The sequence below is a fragment of the Macaca fascicularis genome, chromosome 10 (genome assembly GCF_037993035.2).
Source record: "Macaca fascicularis isolate 582-1 chromosome 10, T2T-MFA8v1.1".
Lineage (NCBI taxonomy): Eukaryota > Metazoa > Chordata > Mammalia > Primates > Cercopithecidae > Macaca > Macaca fascicularis.
The window spans coordinates 31,738,827-31,758,430 of NC_088384.1; the positions used below are offsets into that span (position 1 = coordinate 31,738,827).

General features: G+C 47.0%; 2 protein-coding genes across 6 annotated transcripts in view; one reads left to right on the forward strand and one right to left on the reverse strand.

The window, feature by feature from the left end:
• PI4KA (phosphatidylinositol 4-kinase alpha) overlaps positions 1–19,604 on the reverse strand; it is a 147,587-nt gene that overhangs the window by 62,459 nt on the left and 65,524 nt on the right. The window lies entirely within an intron of this gene.
• On the forward strand, positions 3,936–17,815 carry SERPIND1 (serpin family D member 1). The gene is made up of 5 exons (XM_005567886.4): positions 3,936–3,968; positions 9,051–9,955; positions 14,051–14,324; positions 16,118–16,262; positions 16,974–17,815. Exons 2-5 carry the CDS (start codon positions 9,067–9,069, stop codon positions 17,163–17,165), a joined length of 1,500 nt encoding a protein of 499 aa, XP_005567943.3. The 5' UTR covers positions 3,936–3,968; positions 9,051–9,066; the 3' UTR covers positions 17,166–17,815.

The window sequence follows — 19,604 nt, forward strand, 5'->3', positions numbered from 1 at the left end:
AAGTCATGGAGTAATCTGAGTTGGACTAGACATGTGATATATGTGAGGCCTGTGATCTTCCCAGGAGTGAGGTAGCACAGCACAGGGCAGAGACCCTTCCATAGAAGAAAAACACTGGTGCTAGTGCCCAGGGCAGAAGTGAGTGATGTCTTCTCACCTTCAAACACTCCAGGAAAATAGCCCCAACACATAGAATTAAGTGGACATGGCAAAATATTAACTATTCTACCTAGGTTGTGGGTGTATGGATATTTAGCATTCAATTATTCCGATTTCTCTGTGTACGTATATGTATTTTTTTAGAGACAGGGTCTCACTCTGTCGACCAGGCTGGAGTACAGGGGTACAATCATAGCTCACTGTACATGCTCAAGTGATCCTTCTGCCTCAGACTCCTGAGCAGTTGGGACTACAGGTGTGTAGCATCATAGCCCAGTTAATGTTTTTTTTTTTTTTTTTTTTTTTTTTTGAGATGGGTTTTGCTAGCTGGGCGCAGTGGCTCATGCCTGTAATCCTAGCACTTTGGGAGGCCAAGGCAGGCAGATCATCTGAGGCCAGGAGTTCAAGACCAGCCTGGGCAACATGGTAAAACCCTGTCTCTACTAAAAATACAAAAATTAGCCAGGCATGGTGGCAGGCGCCTGTAATCCCAGCTACTTGGGAGGCTGAGGCAGGAGAATCACTTGAACCCAGGAGGCAGAGGTTGCAGCAAGCTGAGATTGAGCCACTGCATTCCAGCCTGGGCAACAGAGCAAAAACTCTGTCTCAAAAAAAAAAAAAGAGAGAGAGATGGGTTTTGCTATATTGCCCAAGCTGGTCACGTGTACAAACACACACACACACACACACACACACACACACACACACACACACACAACAGGGCAAAGGTTCTAAAATTTTAAACCTGGTAAATCTGGGTAAGGGTATATAGGAGTTGTTCTACTACACTCTTTTTTCAACTTTTTTGAAAGTTTGAAGTTATTTCAAAATAAAAAGTTTTCCAAACTTTAGTGATCCTCCTGCCTCAGCCTGCCAAAGTGCTGGGATGACAGGCATGAGCCACTGTGCCTGGCCCCTCTGTATATTTTTAAAATTTCATGTTAAAAGATGGACAAGGCTGGATGAGGTGGTTCACACCTGTCTTCCCAGCTGTTTGGGAGGCCGAGGTGGGAAGACTGCTTGAGGCCAGGTGTTCAAGACCAACTTGGCCAACATAGTGAGACCCCACTTTTTTCTAACTAAAAAAAATTTTTTCAAGTTGAAAAAAATAGCCATGAGACAAGCCTTGAAACTGCAAAACAACAATGGAGTATGTGTGACAGGAGGTACTACTCTACAGTGGGGGCTAAAGCCATACACAAGCTGTTACTACTAAATGGGAAACTGACTGAAAAATGTCAATGTCAAGAGGGATTGAAATCAAATTTTTTCAATAGTGGGTTACATAATCAGAAATCTAGATAGGCAGGAAACATACTAGCTTTATTTATTTATTTAGATAGAGTCTCACTCTGTCACCCAGGCTGGAGTGCAGTGGCACGAACTTGGCTCACTGTAACCTTCGCCTCTCAGGTTCAAGCGATTCTCCTGCCTCAGCCTCCTGAGTAGCTGGGACTACAGGTGTGTGCCACCACATCCGGCTAATTTTTGTATTTTTAGTAGGGACGGGGTTTCACCATGTTGGTCAGGCCGGTCTTAAACTCCTACCTCAAGTGATCCACCCACCTTAGCCTCTCAAAGTGCTGGGATTACAGGTGTGAGCCACACCTGGCTGGTACTGGTTTTAAAAATAACAAAAGTAACACATACACATAGAAAAAGGTCAAAGAAGTACATAGCATGAAAACGAATGCTGTGTCCCTTCCCAGACCATTTCTGTGAATAAATATGTAACACCACGAAACGATGACGACTAACATTTCCTGAATGCCAGACACCACTTTACGTGCTTTCCACACATTCACTATCTCATTCAATCTTCACAACAACCTCGTGCAGTAGGTGTAACTGTCACCCTCATTTCAGAGAGCAGAGAGGCTGGAGGCCAAGGGGCAATTTCAGCCAGGGTGGCTGGTGATGCCTCAGTGAAACCAAGAGCGAACAGTGACAGCAGCGGCCACCTGCTGGTCTGCAGGGAAGGTGCCCTTGGCAGAAAGAATAGCAAGTGCCAGGGCTGTGCTGGAGCCAGGCTTGGCATGTGTGAGAACAAGATAGAGAATGAGGGAGGTGGCCCCAGGAGGCATGTGGGCTCAGGCAGCAGTCTCTGCCTATGGTGCCACGCTGAAGACTCAGTATTGTGTGTGACAGATGAAGGCTCTGAGAAGACAGCTCTGACCAAAGCTAGAATGCAAAACCAGACTCAAACACAACCACTGGTCTGTGTCCTAAACACAATGGACCTTTACACTCTGGAATTTCTCAAACGGAGCAATGCATAGACACCCCCATGGGCCCCTTGCACACCCACAGATTCTCCTAGGAGTCACATTCTCCCTTCAGATAGACTCTGGGTGCCGACACTCCCAAACATGCTCTCGAGGAGCAGTCTCTGTGATCTTCAAGACAATCCAGAATATTCTTAAAACTTTTTAGATCATAAAATTTAAAACACAAATTAAAAAACAAATTATCATAAGGCTGGGCACAGTGGCTCATGCCTGTAATCCCAGCACTTTGCAAGGCCGAGGCAGGAGGATCACTTGAGCCCATGAGTTCAAGACTAGCCCGGGCAACATAGTGAGACCCTGCCTCTACAAAAAAGTCAAAAAGTTAGTCACACATGGTGGTATGCACCTGTATTCCCAGCTACTTGCGGGGCTGAGGTGAGGAGGATTGCTTGAGCTCAGAGGTTGAGGCTGCAGTGAGCTAAGATCATGCCACTATAATCCGGCCTGGGTGACAGAGTGAGACCCTGTCTCAAAAAACACATAGGGCCGGGTGTGGTGGCTCACGCCTGTAATCCCAGCACTTTGGGAGGCTGAGGCGGGCAGATCACTTCAGTCCAGAAGTTCAAGACCAGCCTGGCCAACATGGTGAAACCCCATCTTTACTACAAATACAAAAAATTAGTTGGTTGTGGTGGTGCATGCCTGTAATCTCAGCTACTTGGGAGGCTGAGGCAGGAGAATCGTTTGAACTTGGGAGACAGAGGTTGCAGTGAGCTGAGATCGCACCACTGTACTCCGGCGTGGGCAGCAGCGCAAAACTGTCTCAAAAAATAAAAAAAAACCCAAAAACAGAATCACAAAATGTATCACAGCCTCAGAGATCCCCACGAATGCCTAAGTGGCCCTGAGTTTGGGAAGCACTACTCAATAATAGTCCTATCTGTCCCACAACAGACAGGAGAACTGGGCTGCACCTACTGGCAACAAACACAGCAACCCTTGACTGGAGAAAGGTCCATGCCACGATCTCCTTATTCCGTAAGCCACTAATTTTGTCCTCTCTCCTCCACTTTTCACTGAGGAACAAGCTCTTGGAAGGATGGAGATACCTGCCTAGTAGCTGAGCCAGCCACATCAACCCTGGAGAGCAGGTGGAGGGCAGATGCTGTGATCATCCCAGAAGAGAAGACACAGTTGGAGGCAGACGCATGGTCTCTACTTTCAGCTACCCTCAATGCAGCCTGGTCCTCAAAGGCCAGAAGAGCCCCTTGTTTATGTGGTGACCTCAGGAAGGGCTGCTCCTGCACCAAGGCTTTGAGTGCATGCTAACACAGTAACCGTCATATACTCAAAATCTCAGCTCTAAGAACTAGAGATGAGGAGCTGCAAGCCACTCTGCAGTTATCAAAGGCACAGCTGAGGGGGTTTGTGCTGACCAAGCTAGTTGCCTGGTGTTTGGATTGGGACATATTTACTTTGGAAAATACGCAGCAACAGCCCAGCACCAAAGTTCACATCGAAACCCCACTGATGACCTTGGCTGCTTTCATCTCTGAAGCGCCACTTCTCAGAAGCACAGAGGTAAGTTGGGTTTCTAATATTTCTGCTGATCATAAATTATTTATGGTATTCAAAGATAGGCAACTGGTTCATTTTTCTAGCAAACTAATTCAGAAGCTTTCTACACGTTTTAGAAGTGGGAAATGTTTTCATTTTTCAATCTGCCTGTTATAAAATTGTGTCAGTTGCATTGTTGGGAGAGTTGACAAAATTAGAATAGGAACTGTGGAATAGATGAAAGTATTGTACTTTTATTAATCAAATTGGGTAACTGTCCTGTGATTATGTATGAGAATATCCTTGCTTTTAGGTATTTTCCCTGAAGTATTAGTATTAAAGGTTAGAGGGACCGGGAGCAGTGGCTCACACCTGTAATCCCAGCACTTTGGGAGGCAGAGGCAGGCAGATCACAAGGTCAGGAGTTCAAGACCAGCCTGACCAACCTGGTGAAGCCAAGTCTCTACTAAAAATACAAAAATTAGCTGGGCGTGGTGGCGCGTGCCTGTAATCCCAGCTACTCAGGAGGCTGAGGCAGGAGAATCGCTTGAACCCAGGAGGCAGAGGTTGCAGTGAGCAGAGATCGTGCCACTGCACTCCAGCCTGGACGACAGAGTGAGACGCCATCAAAACAAAAAAAAAGGTTAGAGGAACAAGATATAGGAGACCTACTCTCAAATGGTCTAGAAGAAAAAATGCATACGTTCATGCATGTGAGTACACACATGTACACACACACACGCACACACACACACACACAATGACAGGGCAAAAGTTCCAAAATTTTAAACCTGGTAAATCTGGGTAAGGGTATACAGGAGTTGTTCTACTACACTATTCTTTCAACTTTTTTGAAAGTTTGAAGTTATTTCAAAACAAAAAGCTTTCCAAACTTTAGGCAGTTACTTCTCTCCCATTCTGCCTGCTCTGTTGGGCCTGGAGACCATACGCCAGGAGGGACGATGGTTTATCGAGTGTTACGCTCTGATGCGTGACTGAAAAGGCCAACCCAGCTCTGGCAATTAGCAAGAAAGTACAATATGAAGCTCCCAGGAAAAAAAAACAAAAAGAAAAACAAACTTTTGAATGATTTATCTTTAAAATATATAGTTTCTCTTCAAATAGTAATCTGGATTTAATCACAACCTAGTGAGTTTTTAAACGTCTTCTACAATGTTTGTTATACGAAACAGCAAAACAATAGGAATATTTACCTTCAGATCTTTAATTTCAATCCATAAAAGATATCGGATATATTTTCTCCTTCCTCTGGTAAGGGAATGATGAAAACTATTTTTGGCTTTTCATCAGACAATGTGGGAACAGGGTATAAGAAGTTTCCAAATGTAACTTCTGAATACCGGGATAAAACATGAATGTCTTTACTCTGCCACTCTATCGGGCCTCAGATGCATTTTCCTGAATATGTTTATTTCTTCAAGTTAGTTTTTGTTTTCTTCTTTAACCTTATTTTTATCTGAGATAAAAACTTTTTCCCCCTTTGTTCCTTCTTCTTCTGGCTTTCTTTTTTAAAATAGAGATGAGGTCTTGCTATGTTGCTCCAGCTGATCTTGAACTGCCGGGCTCAAGCGATCCTCCTGCCTTGGCCTCCCAAGGTGCTAAGATTACAGGCGTGAGCCCCTATGGCTGGTCTTCTTCTTGATCTTAGCCAGAAGGCCAAGAAGTGATAAGAGGAGGACACTTGAAGTGTAGCTGGGCAAGAAGCCTTCTACCAGCTGCTTACTTTCTTTGTTCCTGACTTTTAAAAGTGTGTTGCTGTTGATACCGATGCCTGATTCCATTCAGAAACTGGACCTAGTTCTATTCACAGCTACATACATTAGAAATCATTTCTAGAGGCCAGGCATGGTAACTCACGCCTGTAATTCCAGCACTTTGGGAGGCCGAGGCATGCAAACTGCCTGAGCTCAGGAGTTTGAGACCTGTCTGGGCAACATGGTAAAACCCCATCTCTATCAAAAATACAAAAAATTAACTAGGTATAGTGCCACACACCTGTGGTCCCAGCTACCTGAAAGGCTGAGGTGGGAGGGTCTCCTGAATCTGAGAGGAACAGGCTGCAGTGAACCAATATTGTGCCACTGTGCCCCAGCCTGGGTGACTGAGTGAGACCCCGTCATCTCAAAATAAAAAGAAATCGTTTCTAGAAACTGTTTTCCTGTGTGTAAACTAGTGGCACTGCAGCCTCAGGCAGGTGCTGAGATGGGGACCTGGAAAAGGCAACAGGCATTTTCAGTCAGAAACAATGTGACTTTCCTGCTCCAAAATGTGCAATTCAAAAGTCTTTCTCAGTTGTGACTAAAACAAACTTTGAGTTTACTATTTCAACAGTATTATAAAGGGAAGACCCAAGGAAGGGGACTGACACTGGGGAAACAGCTAGGAAGCTGCTCGGCACGGCCAGGGAGTCTGGAAGCATTCTGGTACTCCAGGGTGAACAAGGCAGAGTGCTTGATGTGGGCTAGAGGCTCAACCAACTTGGTTCGAATCTAGCCACTGCCACTTATTCGAGACAGTGATGAAAGGCTCAGTCTCCTGATATGTAAAATGCTGGCAGGATGAAGCTGAGTTACACAAAGTGCCTTATACAGCGTGTCAGGCATCCAACAGAGGCCATTATCAACATCACACTGACAGCATTTCAAGCAGAGTATCCAAACAGTTACCCCATCTTCAGGCCTAATGAGTTCAAATATTTGCTTAACAACAGCAGCCAGTAACTCTTACCTGGCCTCAACTGGCAGCAGATATTCTGGCCCTCAAATACCTACCTAATAGGAAATGGTCACAGACACAAAATAAGCTTAACAAAAGGCAGTGTTTTGTTTTGTTTTTTTTGAGATAAGGACTCAACTCTATCCCCCAGGTTGGAGTGCAGTGGCATGATCATAGTTCAATGCAGCCTTGACCTCCCAGGCTCAAGTGATCCTCCTACCTCAGCCTCCGAAGTAGATGGGACCACAGGCGTGTGCCATCACACCAGGCTAATTATTTAATTTTTCCTTTCTTTTCTTTTCTTTTTTTTTGAGATGGAGTTTCGCTCTTTTTGCCCAGGCTGGAGTGCAATGGTACAATCTCGGCTCACTGCAACCTCTGCCTCCCAAGTTCAAGCGGTTCTCCTGTCTCAGCCTCCTGAGTAGCTAGGATTACAGGCATGCGCCACCACGCCTGGCTAATGTTTTTATATTTTTTAGTAGAGACAGGGTTTATCCATGTTGGCCAGGCTGGTCTCGAACTCCCGACCCTCAGGTGATCTGCCTGCCTCTGCCTCCCAAAGTGCTGGGATTACAGGCGTGAGCCACCGCGCCTGGCCTAATTATTTAATTTTTCATGGAGACGAGGTCTTGCTATATTGCTCACGCTGGTCTCGAGCTCCTGGGCTCAAGTGATCATCCTGCCTTGGCCTCCCAAAGTGTTGGGATTATAGGCATAAGCCACAGCACCTGGCTGGCAGTTCTTTCTGGGGTGATTAGAAGTTGGGACCATGTATTACCTGTCTGAGTCAGCATTATAAAATACCTATGGCCACTGTCCTGGCAAAATATGGAAGCATCAAAGCTCATCTACCCAGAATGCAGTTAACAACCAGGAAGTAAGCAAGAGAAAGACAAACGATGTGGCAGCTAAAACAGATTTGATAGGCCAAGTCAGATCCTCCTCTGAACCAGTCAGGGAGGAGAGCAGGATTACCATAATGCCTCTGTGCTAAAAGCTTATCTTGTTTACTTAAATAAAAGCAGTGCCCCTCAGGTCTTGAGTAAGAGCTTGTTGACATCACCCTCACACAGACTTTATCTCTTGTTTCTAACCCTGTGTTAGAAGCAGGAACACAGAAGATTTAGTTGCTCCTGACAGCAGTGGGAGCCACTGTCTAAAAGATACAAAGGAGAAAAAAGTATACCTGCAGCAAGTGATATCACCTCTGGGGCTGCCACCATATCATCTCACTACACCCTGAGGGGGTCCCGGCACTAGACAAGCTCCAAATCTTACGCAAATTAAACAACCCCAGGTCAGGTGTGGTGGTTTATGCCTATAATCGCAGCACTTTGGGAGGCTGAGGTGGGTGGATCACCTGAGGTCAGGAGTTTGAGACCAGCCTGGTCAACATGGCAAAACTCTACTAAACAAAATACAAAAATTAACCATGCGTGGTGGTGGGCCCCTGTAGTCCCAGCTACTCAGGAGGCTGAGGCATGAGAATTGCTTGAGTCCAGGAGGCCGAAGTTGCAGTAAGCTGAGATCATGCTACTGCACTCCAGCCTGGGTTACAGAGCGAGACTCCATTTCAAAAAATAACAACAAAAAAAAGCCAAATACAACAAAACAAAAAAACACAACATATTAAACAACCCCAAAGATTACACAAATTTCAAGTATCTTTAGAGTATTTGTTTTCAGAAAGCCTGGCCCATGGACATTTTTCAACAGCATCTCCACTGTAAAGGTGGAATAGTGTGAGTCACACAGGCATGGTGAGTCCCTCTAAAGCACATCCCTGCTGGGTGCTCTCCAGTCACCAGCCCTGGGCGCCCACTCAAACCCAGCTCTTGGTGAAGTTTCCCTGACTCTCTGGGCACTTCCACTCCTACCACACAGGATAGAGCACACCCCTTTCCGTATCCCCCTTCTGCTCTGGCAGCATTATTTTCAGAGTCTTTGCTTTACTGCACGTCTGTCCCATCTGAGCCCTGACTGGTCCATGAGCCCCTGGTGGGAACTTTGTCTCTGGTACCTAAACACTATCTGGAGGTGGTGGACAAGGTGTCTGGAGAAAAAGAAACTCCTCTCCGGGATGCCTGAACTCCCAGGATTCTAGGTTAGTTTTGCAAACCTTTAAATAAGGGATTTTCATCAAGGGGCCCATGGATCCTTCAGTGAGGTTTATGAGTCCCACATCAAAGGTTGGGTGTCTGTTTATCTACATCAGATTCTCTTAAAAGTCCATGATCCTAAAACAGTTAAGAACTAACGCTGTGAGGGCCTCCTCCTGGGTCAAAGCCACAGGGAACCTGCCATGTGGATGCTGCAGCGGCGTGTGGATCAGCCAGGCCGCCTTTCACTGTGTTTTGTTTTCCCTCCCAGCTTTAGCTCTGCCAAAATGAAACACTCGTTCCACCCACTTCTCATTTTCCTCATCACAACATCTGTGTGGGGTGGCAGCAAAGGCCCGCTGGATCAGCTTGAGAAAGGAGGGGAAACTGCTCAGTCTGCAGATCCCCAGTGGGAGCAGTTAAATAACAAAAACCTGAGCATGCCTCTTCTCCCTGTCGACTTCCACAAGGAAAACACCGTCACCAACGACTGGATTCCAGAGGGGGAGGAGGACGATGACTATCTGGACCTGGAGAAGATACTCAGTGAAGACGACGACTACATCGACATCATCGACAGTCTGTCAGTTTCCCCGACAGACTCTGATGCAAGTGCTGGGAACATCCTCCAGCTTTTTCACGGCAAGAGCCGGATCCAGCGCCTTAACATCCTCAACGCCAAGTTCGCTTTCAACCTCTACCGAGTGCTGAAAGACCAGGTCAACACTTTTGATAACATCTTCATAGCACCTGTTGGCATTTCTACTGCGATGGGTATGATTTCCTTAGGTCTGAAGGGAGAGACCCATGAACAAGTGCACTCAATTTTGCATTTTAAAGACTTTGTTAATGCCAGCAGCAAGTATGAAATCACGACCATTCATAATCTCTTCCGTAAGCTGACTCATCGCCTCTTCAGGAGGAATTTTGGGTACACACTGCGGTCAGTCAATGACCTTTATATACAGAAGCAGTTTCCAATCCTGCCTGACTTCAAAACTAAAGTAAGAGAGTATTACTTTGCTGAGGCCCAGGTAGCTGACTTCTCAGACCCTGAATTCATATCAAAAACCAACAACCACATCATGAAGCTCACCAAGGGCCTCATAAAAGATGCTCTGGAGAATATAGACCCTGCTACCCAGATGATGATTCTCAACTGCATCTACTTCAAAGGTAAGAAGCACCTTTACAGTTCTCAGAGCAAACCCACAACTTACTCTTTTTGTATGTGGGTAGATTGAATGCCCACATACGGTAGCTATAATTTATCCAGGAAAACAAAACACAAGATTGACTCTGGAACAGGGACAGGGAAGGCCGAGCTGAAGTTGACAGTAGCATCTGACACTTACTGAGCCCTAACTCTGTGCTTTAACAGAGACTTGTGAGGTCACCACTGTTATTAGCATCCCCATTTTACGGAGGAAGCCACCAAAGCATGAAGTAAAAGGATGGGCCGGGCACGGTGGCTCACGCCTGTAATCCCAGCACTTTGGGAGGCCAAGGTGGGCAGATCACTTGAGGTCAGGAGTTCGAGATCAGCCTGACCAACATGGTGAAACCCCCTCTCCACTAAAAATACAAAAATTACCCGGGCATGGTGGTGGGTACCTGTATTCCCAGATACTTGGGAGGCTGACGCAGAAGAATCACTTGAACCTGGAAGGCAGAGATTGCAGTGAGCCGAGACTGTGGACTGTGCCATTGCCTAGACGAGAGAGAGAGAGAGAGAGACTCCATCTCAAAAAAAAAAAAAAAAAAAAAAAGGGAAGTAAAACGATGATCCAAGGGCATCCAGTTATTAAGGGGCAGAGCCAAAGCTGAACCCAGGTAGGCCATCACTAGCAATCTGCTAAATTGGAAGAAATAATACCAAAACTGTTTTAGCATATGGCCAGCCTAGATTTGAGTTTTCTCTTTTCCTTTCCCAATCATCAATAAGCAGAAATACAGACAAAAGGCTAAAGAAATGCACCTGTGAACTATTCAGCTTGAACAGCTGACATTGACATCTACAAGTGCTTTTCAGGATACTTTTGAACTACTGGGCAGGTGGGATGGAGAAATAAATTACTATTTCCCCAGCAACTGTTCTGGGCTGAGCACAAGGGCATTTTTTTTTTTTTTTTTTTTTTTGAGATGGAGTCTCGCTCTGTCGCATGGGCTGGAGTGCAGTGGTGCGATCTTGGCTCACTGCAAACTCTGGGGCCTCCAGGGTTCATGCCCTTCTCCTGCCTCAGCCTCCCGAGTAGCTGGGACTACAGGCCTCTGCCACCACGCCCAGCTAATTTTTGTACTTTTAGTAGAGACAGGGTTTCACCATGTCAGCCAGCATGGTCTCGATCTCCTGACCTCGTGATCCACCTGCCACGGCCTCCCAAAGCGCTGGGATTATAGGTGTGAGCCACTGCGCCCGGCCTCACAAGGGCACTTTTTAAGGAGGTCACCCCACACCCACAGGACCTCTGGAATCCTAGGAATAAATGAGCATGGATTTCTGAAATCCAAACCTCTCTTTTCAAATACCTTCACCTGGACCAGACCAGAGGCAACCTCTACTTTACTATCTAAGCTGAGAGTGCAGAAGGGGAGACACGAGGAATGGTTTGGCTTCAGGACTAATTGCGGTGACACACAACCACCTCTCTTTGCCACCAAGGACTACTAGGTACCCGCAAAGGGCAGTCCCTGAAGACTTGGAGGCCAGTGCTTTCTGCTAGTTAGCCCCTGTGGTTTTATAGCAGCCCAGGCGAAGGAAGGAGACCCCGCCCGGCTCCTGTTCTGTTCACGGAAAGGGGGCCAGAGCCCCTCCTGATCTGTCAACACACCTGCTCTGTGCTTTGGTTGAGGTCCCTGCAGCTCTACAAGGCAGGCATTCTGCTGGATAGACCAAGCAGGGCCACTCTAACACCCAGGTTTCCGCCCCAAGGCAAGGCACAATGCTGGCCTCCTGTGGGTGGAATCAAAGGCTGAGTTTTAACAGGCTTGTGGCAGACACACACACAGAGACCACATGTATACGATGAACACACATATCCTTTTCATTACTGGTTATTAGTATAAGTTTTGGAATTGAGCAAACAAGAGCCTAAGCCCTGGTTTCACCACTTCTCGTTTGTGTGACCTCAGACAAGTCATTCAACATCTCTATGACTCAGTTTCCTTATCTTTATCAGAGAGATAACACCTACTCTGACAGGGCCAAGGGAAGAACCATAAGAGATGGTGATGCAACAGAGTGGCACATAGCAAGAGCTCAGTGAATTCGAGGGAATGAAACTGTAGATCACAATACCAGTACAATATGATAAACATATATGATATTGTTAGTGACATTTATTTTACTTCTACTAGCAAATAACCAATGTTTAGGACTGACTTTAGAACAAGCTGGCAGAAGCCTTTTTGGTAGCATCAAAGTCCTCCATCCTACTGGTCTGTTGGCTCCCCCAAGTACACCAAAGAGCCTCCGCATTAGCCCTGGCTGAGGGTTCAGGGATAGGCAGAGAAGTACAGCAGCGAACCATCTCTGCCTGTATGGAGGTAGAGAAATGACCAGGCATGGTCAGTTGACAATCTCCTAAACACAGTAACCTGTGTCACACCACAGTGTAAACACACATGCAAGCGCTTCTGCTTCCTTTCCCCATCATATGAGAATAGTCACTCAATGCTGGGAATCACAAGGGATCAAATGCTAGGATTACCCAATCATTCAAGGATGCTTCTCAAAAGGGAAGAGTGTCTAGAACTGTAATTTTAATTTCAGTTAATTTCATATGAAATCATCTCCATTACTAATTTTGTTCTAATTTTGAATGTGGTAATCACTTTGTAAAGCACAATAAACAGAGGTACGCTCTCAGGAGGAAGTCAGAAGGAAAGAATCCCAGGAGACGTGGGACAGCTCCATCCAAACTGGAAAGGGCCGTGATTCCCAACAGGGCAACTGTGTCCCCAAGGTCTGAAGACACTTGTGGTTGTCACAACCTGGGGGGTTGGGGTAAGCATTACTGGTATCTAGAAGGGGGAGGCTGGGGATGTTGCTAAACACCCTACCATGCACAGGGCAGCCTGCATCACCACCAACTATTATCTGGCCCAAACGTCAAAAATGTTGAGGTTGAGAAACCCTGGGTGAGGCAGACTCAGGGAGAAGGGAATTGAGCTTCACTCACAGGCAGGCAGGAGCTGTCTGGTACTTCAACCTCCAAGACACCTCCTGCTCATCACATCCTGGCTGCTCTAGCCACCAGCTAGAAACCTTGAACAAGTTACTTCACTTCTTTGTGCCTGTTTCCTCATATGTAAAATGGGGATAACAAAAAGCACACAACTTGCATGTCCTAGGAGCAGAAATGAGATAATACAAGAAAGGTGCTGAGAAGAATGCCCGGCACATGGCCAGTTCTCAACTACTAGTCACCCATCACTATTAGTTACTCACATCTTAGAACTAAAATAAACATGGGCTTATACCTGGATACACAGCACTGTCCCCATATCTACAGTGGTGATCCTAAGGGCAACACATGGCATCACCCAATGTCTTGTTAGTCACTACAGAATCACAGTGTGAGGGATGAAGGCCATCAAGACAGAGCTGAGGGTGGCAGGGTGGCTCACGCCTATAATCCCAGTGCTTTGGGAGGCTGAAGCAGGAGGATTGCTTGAGGCCAAGGGTTTGAGACCAGCCTAGGTAACATAGCAAGACCTCATCTACAAAAAAAAAAAAAAAAAAGACAGAAAAAATAGCCAGGCATGGCACATGCTTGTAGTACAAGCTACTGGGGAGGGAGGATACCTTGAGCCTAGGAGTGTGAGGCTGCAGTGAGCTATGACGGCATCACTGCACTCCAGCCTGCATGACACAGCGAGACCTGGTCCCAAAAACAAAATAATAACAACAACAACAACAATAATAATAATAAAAGCTGACAAGAACCCAAAGTTACTCAATTTGACAGATCTGACAGATGAAGAAATGGAAGCGCAGCAAGTTAGGTGTCTTACCGTGGTCAAACAATTAGTTCATATCAGACCCATTATAATCCAGAAACCATTCAGTCCAGGTAACCTCTTATTAACTTCTCTTGTTAGAAGTGCAAATTTCAGCCCAAACCAGACCTCAGGAATCAAGAGCCTGTGGGGTCGGCTCTATGGGCTATCTGAACGAGGCCTCCTGGGGAATCAGATTCACTCTCAAGGGTGAGCCGATTTTCCCTAAAGGAATCGTCTCATAACAGCCTCTTCCTGTGGCCTCTACAGGATCCTGGGTGAATAAATTCCCAGTGGAAATGACACACAACCACAACTTCCGGCTGAATGAGCGAGAGGTGGTCAAGGTTTCCATGATGCAGACCAAGGGAAACTTCCTCGCAGCAAATGACCGGGAGCTGGACTGCGACGTCCTCCAGCTGGAATACGTGGGGGGCATCAGCATGCTAATTGTGGTCCCACACAAGTTGTCTGGGATGAAGACCCTCGAAGCACAACTGACACCCCAGGTGGTGGAGAGATGGCAAAAAAGCATGACAAACAGGTACTTCATGCTGTGTGTTTGTTCTTTTGATCTCCCAGATGCTGGGGGTGTCTCAGAATACTGGAAAATTGATCATTTTTTTAAAAAGGGAGAATTATGTACAAGTACCCAAGAATTTCCATGCAGGGCCACTCTATTAATTCAGCTCCAATTTGTTGCTTGAGATGAGAGATGATTAGAGAGCATTCATAAAGGACATATCTGCCCTCCAGGGGCCAGTTTCAGGAGTTAGGGGCAGGTGACTTAGAGACAGCTTGGAAACAATCCCAGCTCTGCTATGTACTTGCTTTGTGGCTTTGAGTCCCAGTTTCATCATTCCTAAAATGGGGATAATTCCATTACTTCCCGGGGTTGCTGTGAGAAAATAACAGAATCAGCAATGCTGAGCACCCCTCCCAGTACTTGGAACCTAGGAGGCACTCAAAAAAGAGTGGCTCAACTCTTCCCTGCCCAGGAAATTCCAAGGTCCTCTTAGTGTACTGAGGATACATCATTTATGATTTCCTCTATTATTATTCATTACTCTGTAGTTAAAACTGCAGGTGTTAAGTACTTATTGAGATTATTATGAGGTCATGGCAGAAAGAATGGAGAGGTCTTATTTCTGTTTTACTGGATACTGGCTAGGGCCATATGAAGAAGTGATTCTGGTTTGAGCCTCCTTATAGGACAAGAATACAAACATATGCAACCAAACTGAGAAAAGTGGGCTCTTAGAGGAAGGTATTTGCCTGGGCAGCCAGTCATCATGCTCTATGAATTTTTCCTTAACAACGTCCCTTCTGTAGCTGCCTCCCTCCATTCCTCCCTGCAGCCAGCAGCTCTTGAGAAAGGGACTGCATTTTTTTTTTTTTTGAGACAGGGCCTTGTTCTGTCACCCAGGCTAGAGTACAGTGGCATCATCATGGCTCATGCAGCCTCAACCTCCTGAACTTAAGTGATCCTCTCACCTCAGCCTCCTGGATAGTTAAATAGTTAAGACTACAGGCGTGCACCTTCATGCCCAGCTAATTAATTTTTTTTTTTTTTTTGTAGAGATGAGGTCTCGCTGTGTTGCCCAGGCTGGTCTTGAACTCCTGGCCTCAAGCAGTCCTCCTGCCTTGGCCTTCCAAAGTGCTGGGATTAACAGGCGTGAGCCGCCGTGCCTGGCCTCATTTGACTTAATTGAGATCCTACTTGGTGCCAGGTATGAGCTAGGTACAAGAGTGAAGAAGATCAAGCCTTCCTGCCCATCCAGCTGGGATTGCAGCTTAAATCTCTTTATCCCCTGCAAAGTGCCAGACTGACTCCACAGGCACTACTGGTGCTATCCACCCCCTTAGGGACTGAGTAAGTTGAGGCAAAGACTGAGAATGCTCAGCATTGTCTAGTATACACGGGAAAGGTTCTTTTTAAAAGTACACTACCAGATATTCGACTCCTTAATTAACAAACAAACAAACAAAAAAACCAAATGCCTAAAATTGGGGAACCAAACCAGAGAATTATTTTAGATGCCTTTTTAAACCACAAACCAGGAAAAGTTCTGTTGCTAACCTTGAAGATAGGAAACAAACCACACAGTCTCAAGGAAATAACCATGCAACAGAAAACAAGTCTCAGTTTTCAGTAGTGGAATTACAATGGAATACATTTCCTAAAATCCTCAACTGACAGTCCCAGAATATAAATTTTAATAAGTGCTATATCAATTCTGTGATAAATGTAACCCGTGGCCCTTTAAAGGGAAAATCATGATTCTTTTGTAACTTGTGGTTCAATAAAATTGGGCCCCCCTTTCCTTTTCTGTCTAGAACTCGAGAAGTGCTTCTGCCGAAATTCAAGCTGGAGAAGAACTACAATCTAGTAGAGTCCCTGAAGTCGATGGGGATCACGACGCTGTTTGACAAAAATGGCAACATGGCAGGCATCTCAGACCAAAGGATCGCCATCGACATGGTAACCACTCCCTTGTCCAACCACCTGCCCCGTCCCGAGGGTCTGCCTCAGCACAGCCCCACCTCCATTTGCCCTTCCTACCCACTCCCCAATCTGATGTCCCAGCTTGGGGTGCTGATTCTGCTCTTTGCCCTGGCTGGGGTACACAGAAGCCTGGTTTCGTGGATGCCAGCTGGAAAGCACGGCACCTGGCAGACACTTGGTGGGCAGGGAGGTCCCAAGAGCAGCCGTGGGGTGAGCCCCACTCCTGCTGACACCAGAGACAGGGAAGACATGTGCTCTGGTCTGGAAAATAGCTACCCCCAGCCAAATCATGAAACAGCCATTAAACACCACACTACACACATACTTAAACCAATCAGGCGCTCAGTCCAAACAGTGCAGCAGACCCAGTTCCCTGTCCCGGGGAAGTACGCAGCAGTGTGGGGAGCTGGAGCTGGGGTGGCTGTCCTGCACCAGCCCCTACGACCCTCAGACCACAGGCACTGCCAAGAGGGAACATGACCCTAGAGTTACACCACCCGGCCTCTAAGTGCAATGGCTGCCCTTGACAGGTGGTGACAGATATTTTCAAGGGTGACTCTGACCAGCTGTGATTTCCACCTTACATGTTGTCTTGGATTCTTTCCCTGAATGATACGAGATTGTGCTGGGCACTCTAGCCCTCTGTGTGCTGATCTCTAGAATCTGATAACTTTCCTTTCTAAACAGTTCAAGCACCAAGGCACGATCACAGTGAACGAGGAAGGGACCCAAGCCACCGCTGTGACCACGGTGGGGTTCATGCCGCTGTCCACCCAAGTCCGCTTCACTGTCGATCGCCCCTTTCTTTTCCTCATCTATGAGCACCGCACCAGCTGTCTGCTCTTCATGGGAAGAGTGGCCAACCCCAGCAGGTCCTAGAAGTGGAGGTCTGGGTGTCTGAAGTGTCTTGGGGGCACCCTCATTTTGTTTCCATTCCAACAATGAGAACAGAGATGTTCTGGCATCACTTTTGTAGTTTACGCTACTAATCTGAATTCGAGGCCCATATGAGAGGAACTTAGAAACGACCAAGAAGAGAGGCTTGTTGGAATCAATTCTGCACAATAGCCCATGCTATAAGCTCACAGAAGTCACTGTAACTGTGGTGTGTCTGCTGTTACCTAGAGGGTCTCACATCCCCCCTTCAGCAAACCTGAGCAGTGCGTCCTAAGCACCTCCTGCTCCAGTGACCCCATCCTTGCACACCTGGCTGTGTCACTCAAGCCTTTCTTCAACAAGCCCCTCATCTGAACATCAAGCACAGAAATGAGTGGTGTGACTAATTCCTTACCTCTCCCAAGGAGGGTATACAACTAGCACCATTCTTGATGTCCAGGGAAGAAGCCACCTCAAGACACACGAGGGGTGCCCTGGGCTAATGTTAGGGCTTAATTTTCTCAAAGCCTGACCTTTCAAATCCATGCTGAATGCCATCAGTCCCTCCTGCTGTTGCCTCCCTGTGACCTGGAGGACAGTGTGTGCCATGTCTCCCATACTAGAGATAAATAAATGTAGCCATATTTACTGTGCATCTGTTACAATTCTCTATTTTTTGAAGCTCAAATATCAAAAGCCAAATCCAAATTCCTGGACAACCTCAGGAATGATAAAAGCTGACAGGAAGTCACTTGAGCACCACCATGTGCCGCAGCAGGGCATGTTCTCAGGACAGGACAGGACAGGACAGGTGTGTGCTGGGTCCTGGGGAGGCCTGTGTGGTACCCCAGAACTGCGGGGTGCTAAGCAGCACACAAGCCCCAGGGCTCCCACAGTCTCTGCCAGGCTGCTGCAGCTTTCGTCCCTCACACCTGGTCCTGCAGTAGGTCTGGTTTGACAGAGCAGGTGTCACCTGAGGAATATGTTTCTGGATTCTTCAATCCCTGGGTAAGACAAGTGAAATCCACAGAGGCTGCTCAGCATGCAAGAGTGCCAGTGCTCTTTTGGTGAGGGGACGACTGACGGTCACAGGTGCTGCATGTGCAGGTGTCTTAACAGTAACCCCCACAGCCTGGCAGATGAGGAAGACAAGGGTTGGAAGAGTTCTGAAACCTGTCCAAGATGCCGAAGTAGTGGGGCTGGGTTCGAGTGCAGGTTGGCTGGACTCCAGGGACCACACAAGGAGTCCTGTTGCAGGCTTCTGATCCCATGAGACCAACACCAGTAAGAAGAGCCGCAAAAGGGAGTAGGGATGGAAGAACATCACTGCCCTGTGTAGGCGTGCCTGTGGGTTATCTCGTAGAGTCTCCTTACCCTCAATCCCTAGGGGGCTGGCACTGTTACCCCTCCTTTTCACAGCAGAAGCAGCAATTTCAGCTCACAGAAGGGAAGGCATCTGCCTGAGGCCTGAATCCACACCCAGGCAGGGGGAGCCCTGTTTTCCCCTGCTCCCTTCCTGACTTCCCACACCAGGCTCTGCCTCCTTACTCTGCTGAGAGCTGACAGTGCAGGGGCTAGGTGAATTGCCCCAAGCCATCCTCTCGGTCTCCTGGTGAGCCCTGATGCTGCGGATGGCCCACTCCTTCAATTCATTCTCCAATCTGCTTCACCACTCTTCTTTTCTGGTGCTTGTCCTATATTTCTCATCTTGCTGCAGCTTCCTTTTGGCTCCTCTCATTTCTAAGAGTAATGATCTCAAAAAACCCTTTTAGTCCTTTGCCATGTCCGTCCCATACCCAGAAAGGCAGTGGTCACTTCTGCTCACCCAGCATCATCTCTACAGCCAGTGTGGAGTCCTCCACACTCTTGAGCATCCAGAAGTCCCCGTCTCAATATATTTTGTTCACGTACACCCACTCAGAATCTCTCAGATCCCCTCTTACAGAAATTAGCCCATCTGTTACTCAAAGCAGGAGAGTATTCAGAGCATAGGCTCTAAGCCAGGCTGCCTGGTTGGAATCCTGGCTCTGATATCTAGTAGCTATGAAACTCTAGTAGCAGGTTCTGTGCCTCAGTATCCTCATCTGTAAAATGGGGAGACCAGCAGCACTTACCTTGAGGGACTGCTGTGAGGATTAATCAAATTAATGTCTGGAAAGCATTTATTTATTTATTCTTTTTTTTTTTTTTTGAGACAGAGTCTCGCTCTGTTGCCCAGGCTGGAGTGCAATGGCACAATCCTGGCTCACTGCAACCTCCGCCTCCTGGGTTCAAGCAATTCTCCTGCCTGAGCCTCCTGAGTAGCTGGGACTACAGGCATGCGCCACCACGCCTGGCTAATTTTTATATTTTTAGCAGAGATGGGGTTTCACCATGTTGGACAGGATGGTCTCGAACTCCTGACCTCAGGTGATCTGCCCACCTCGGCCTCCCAAAGTGTTG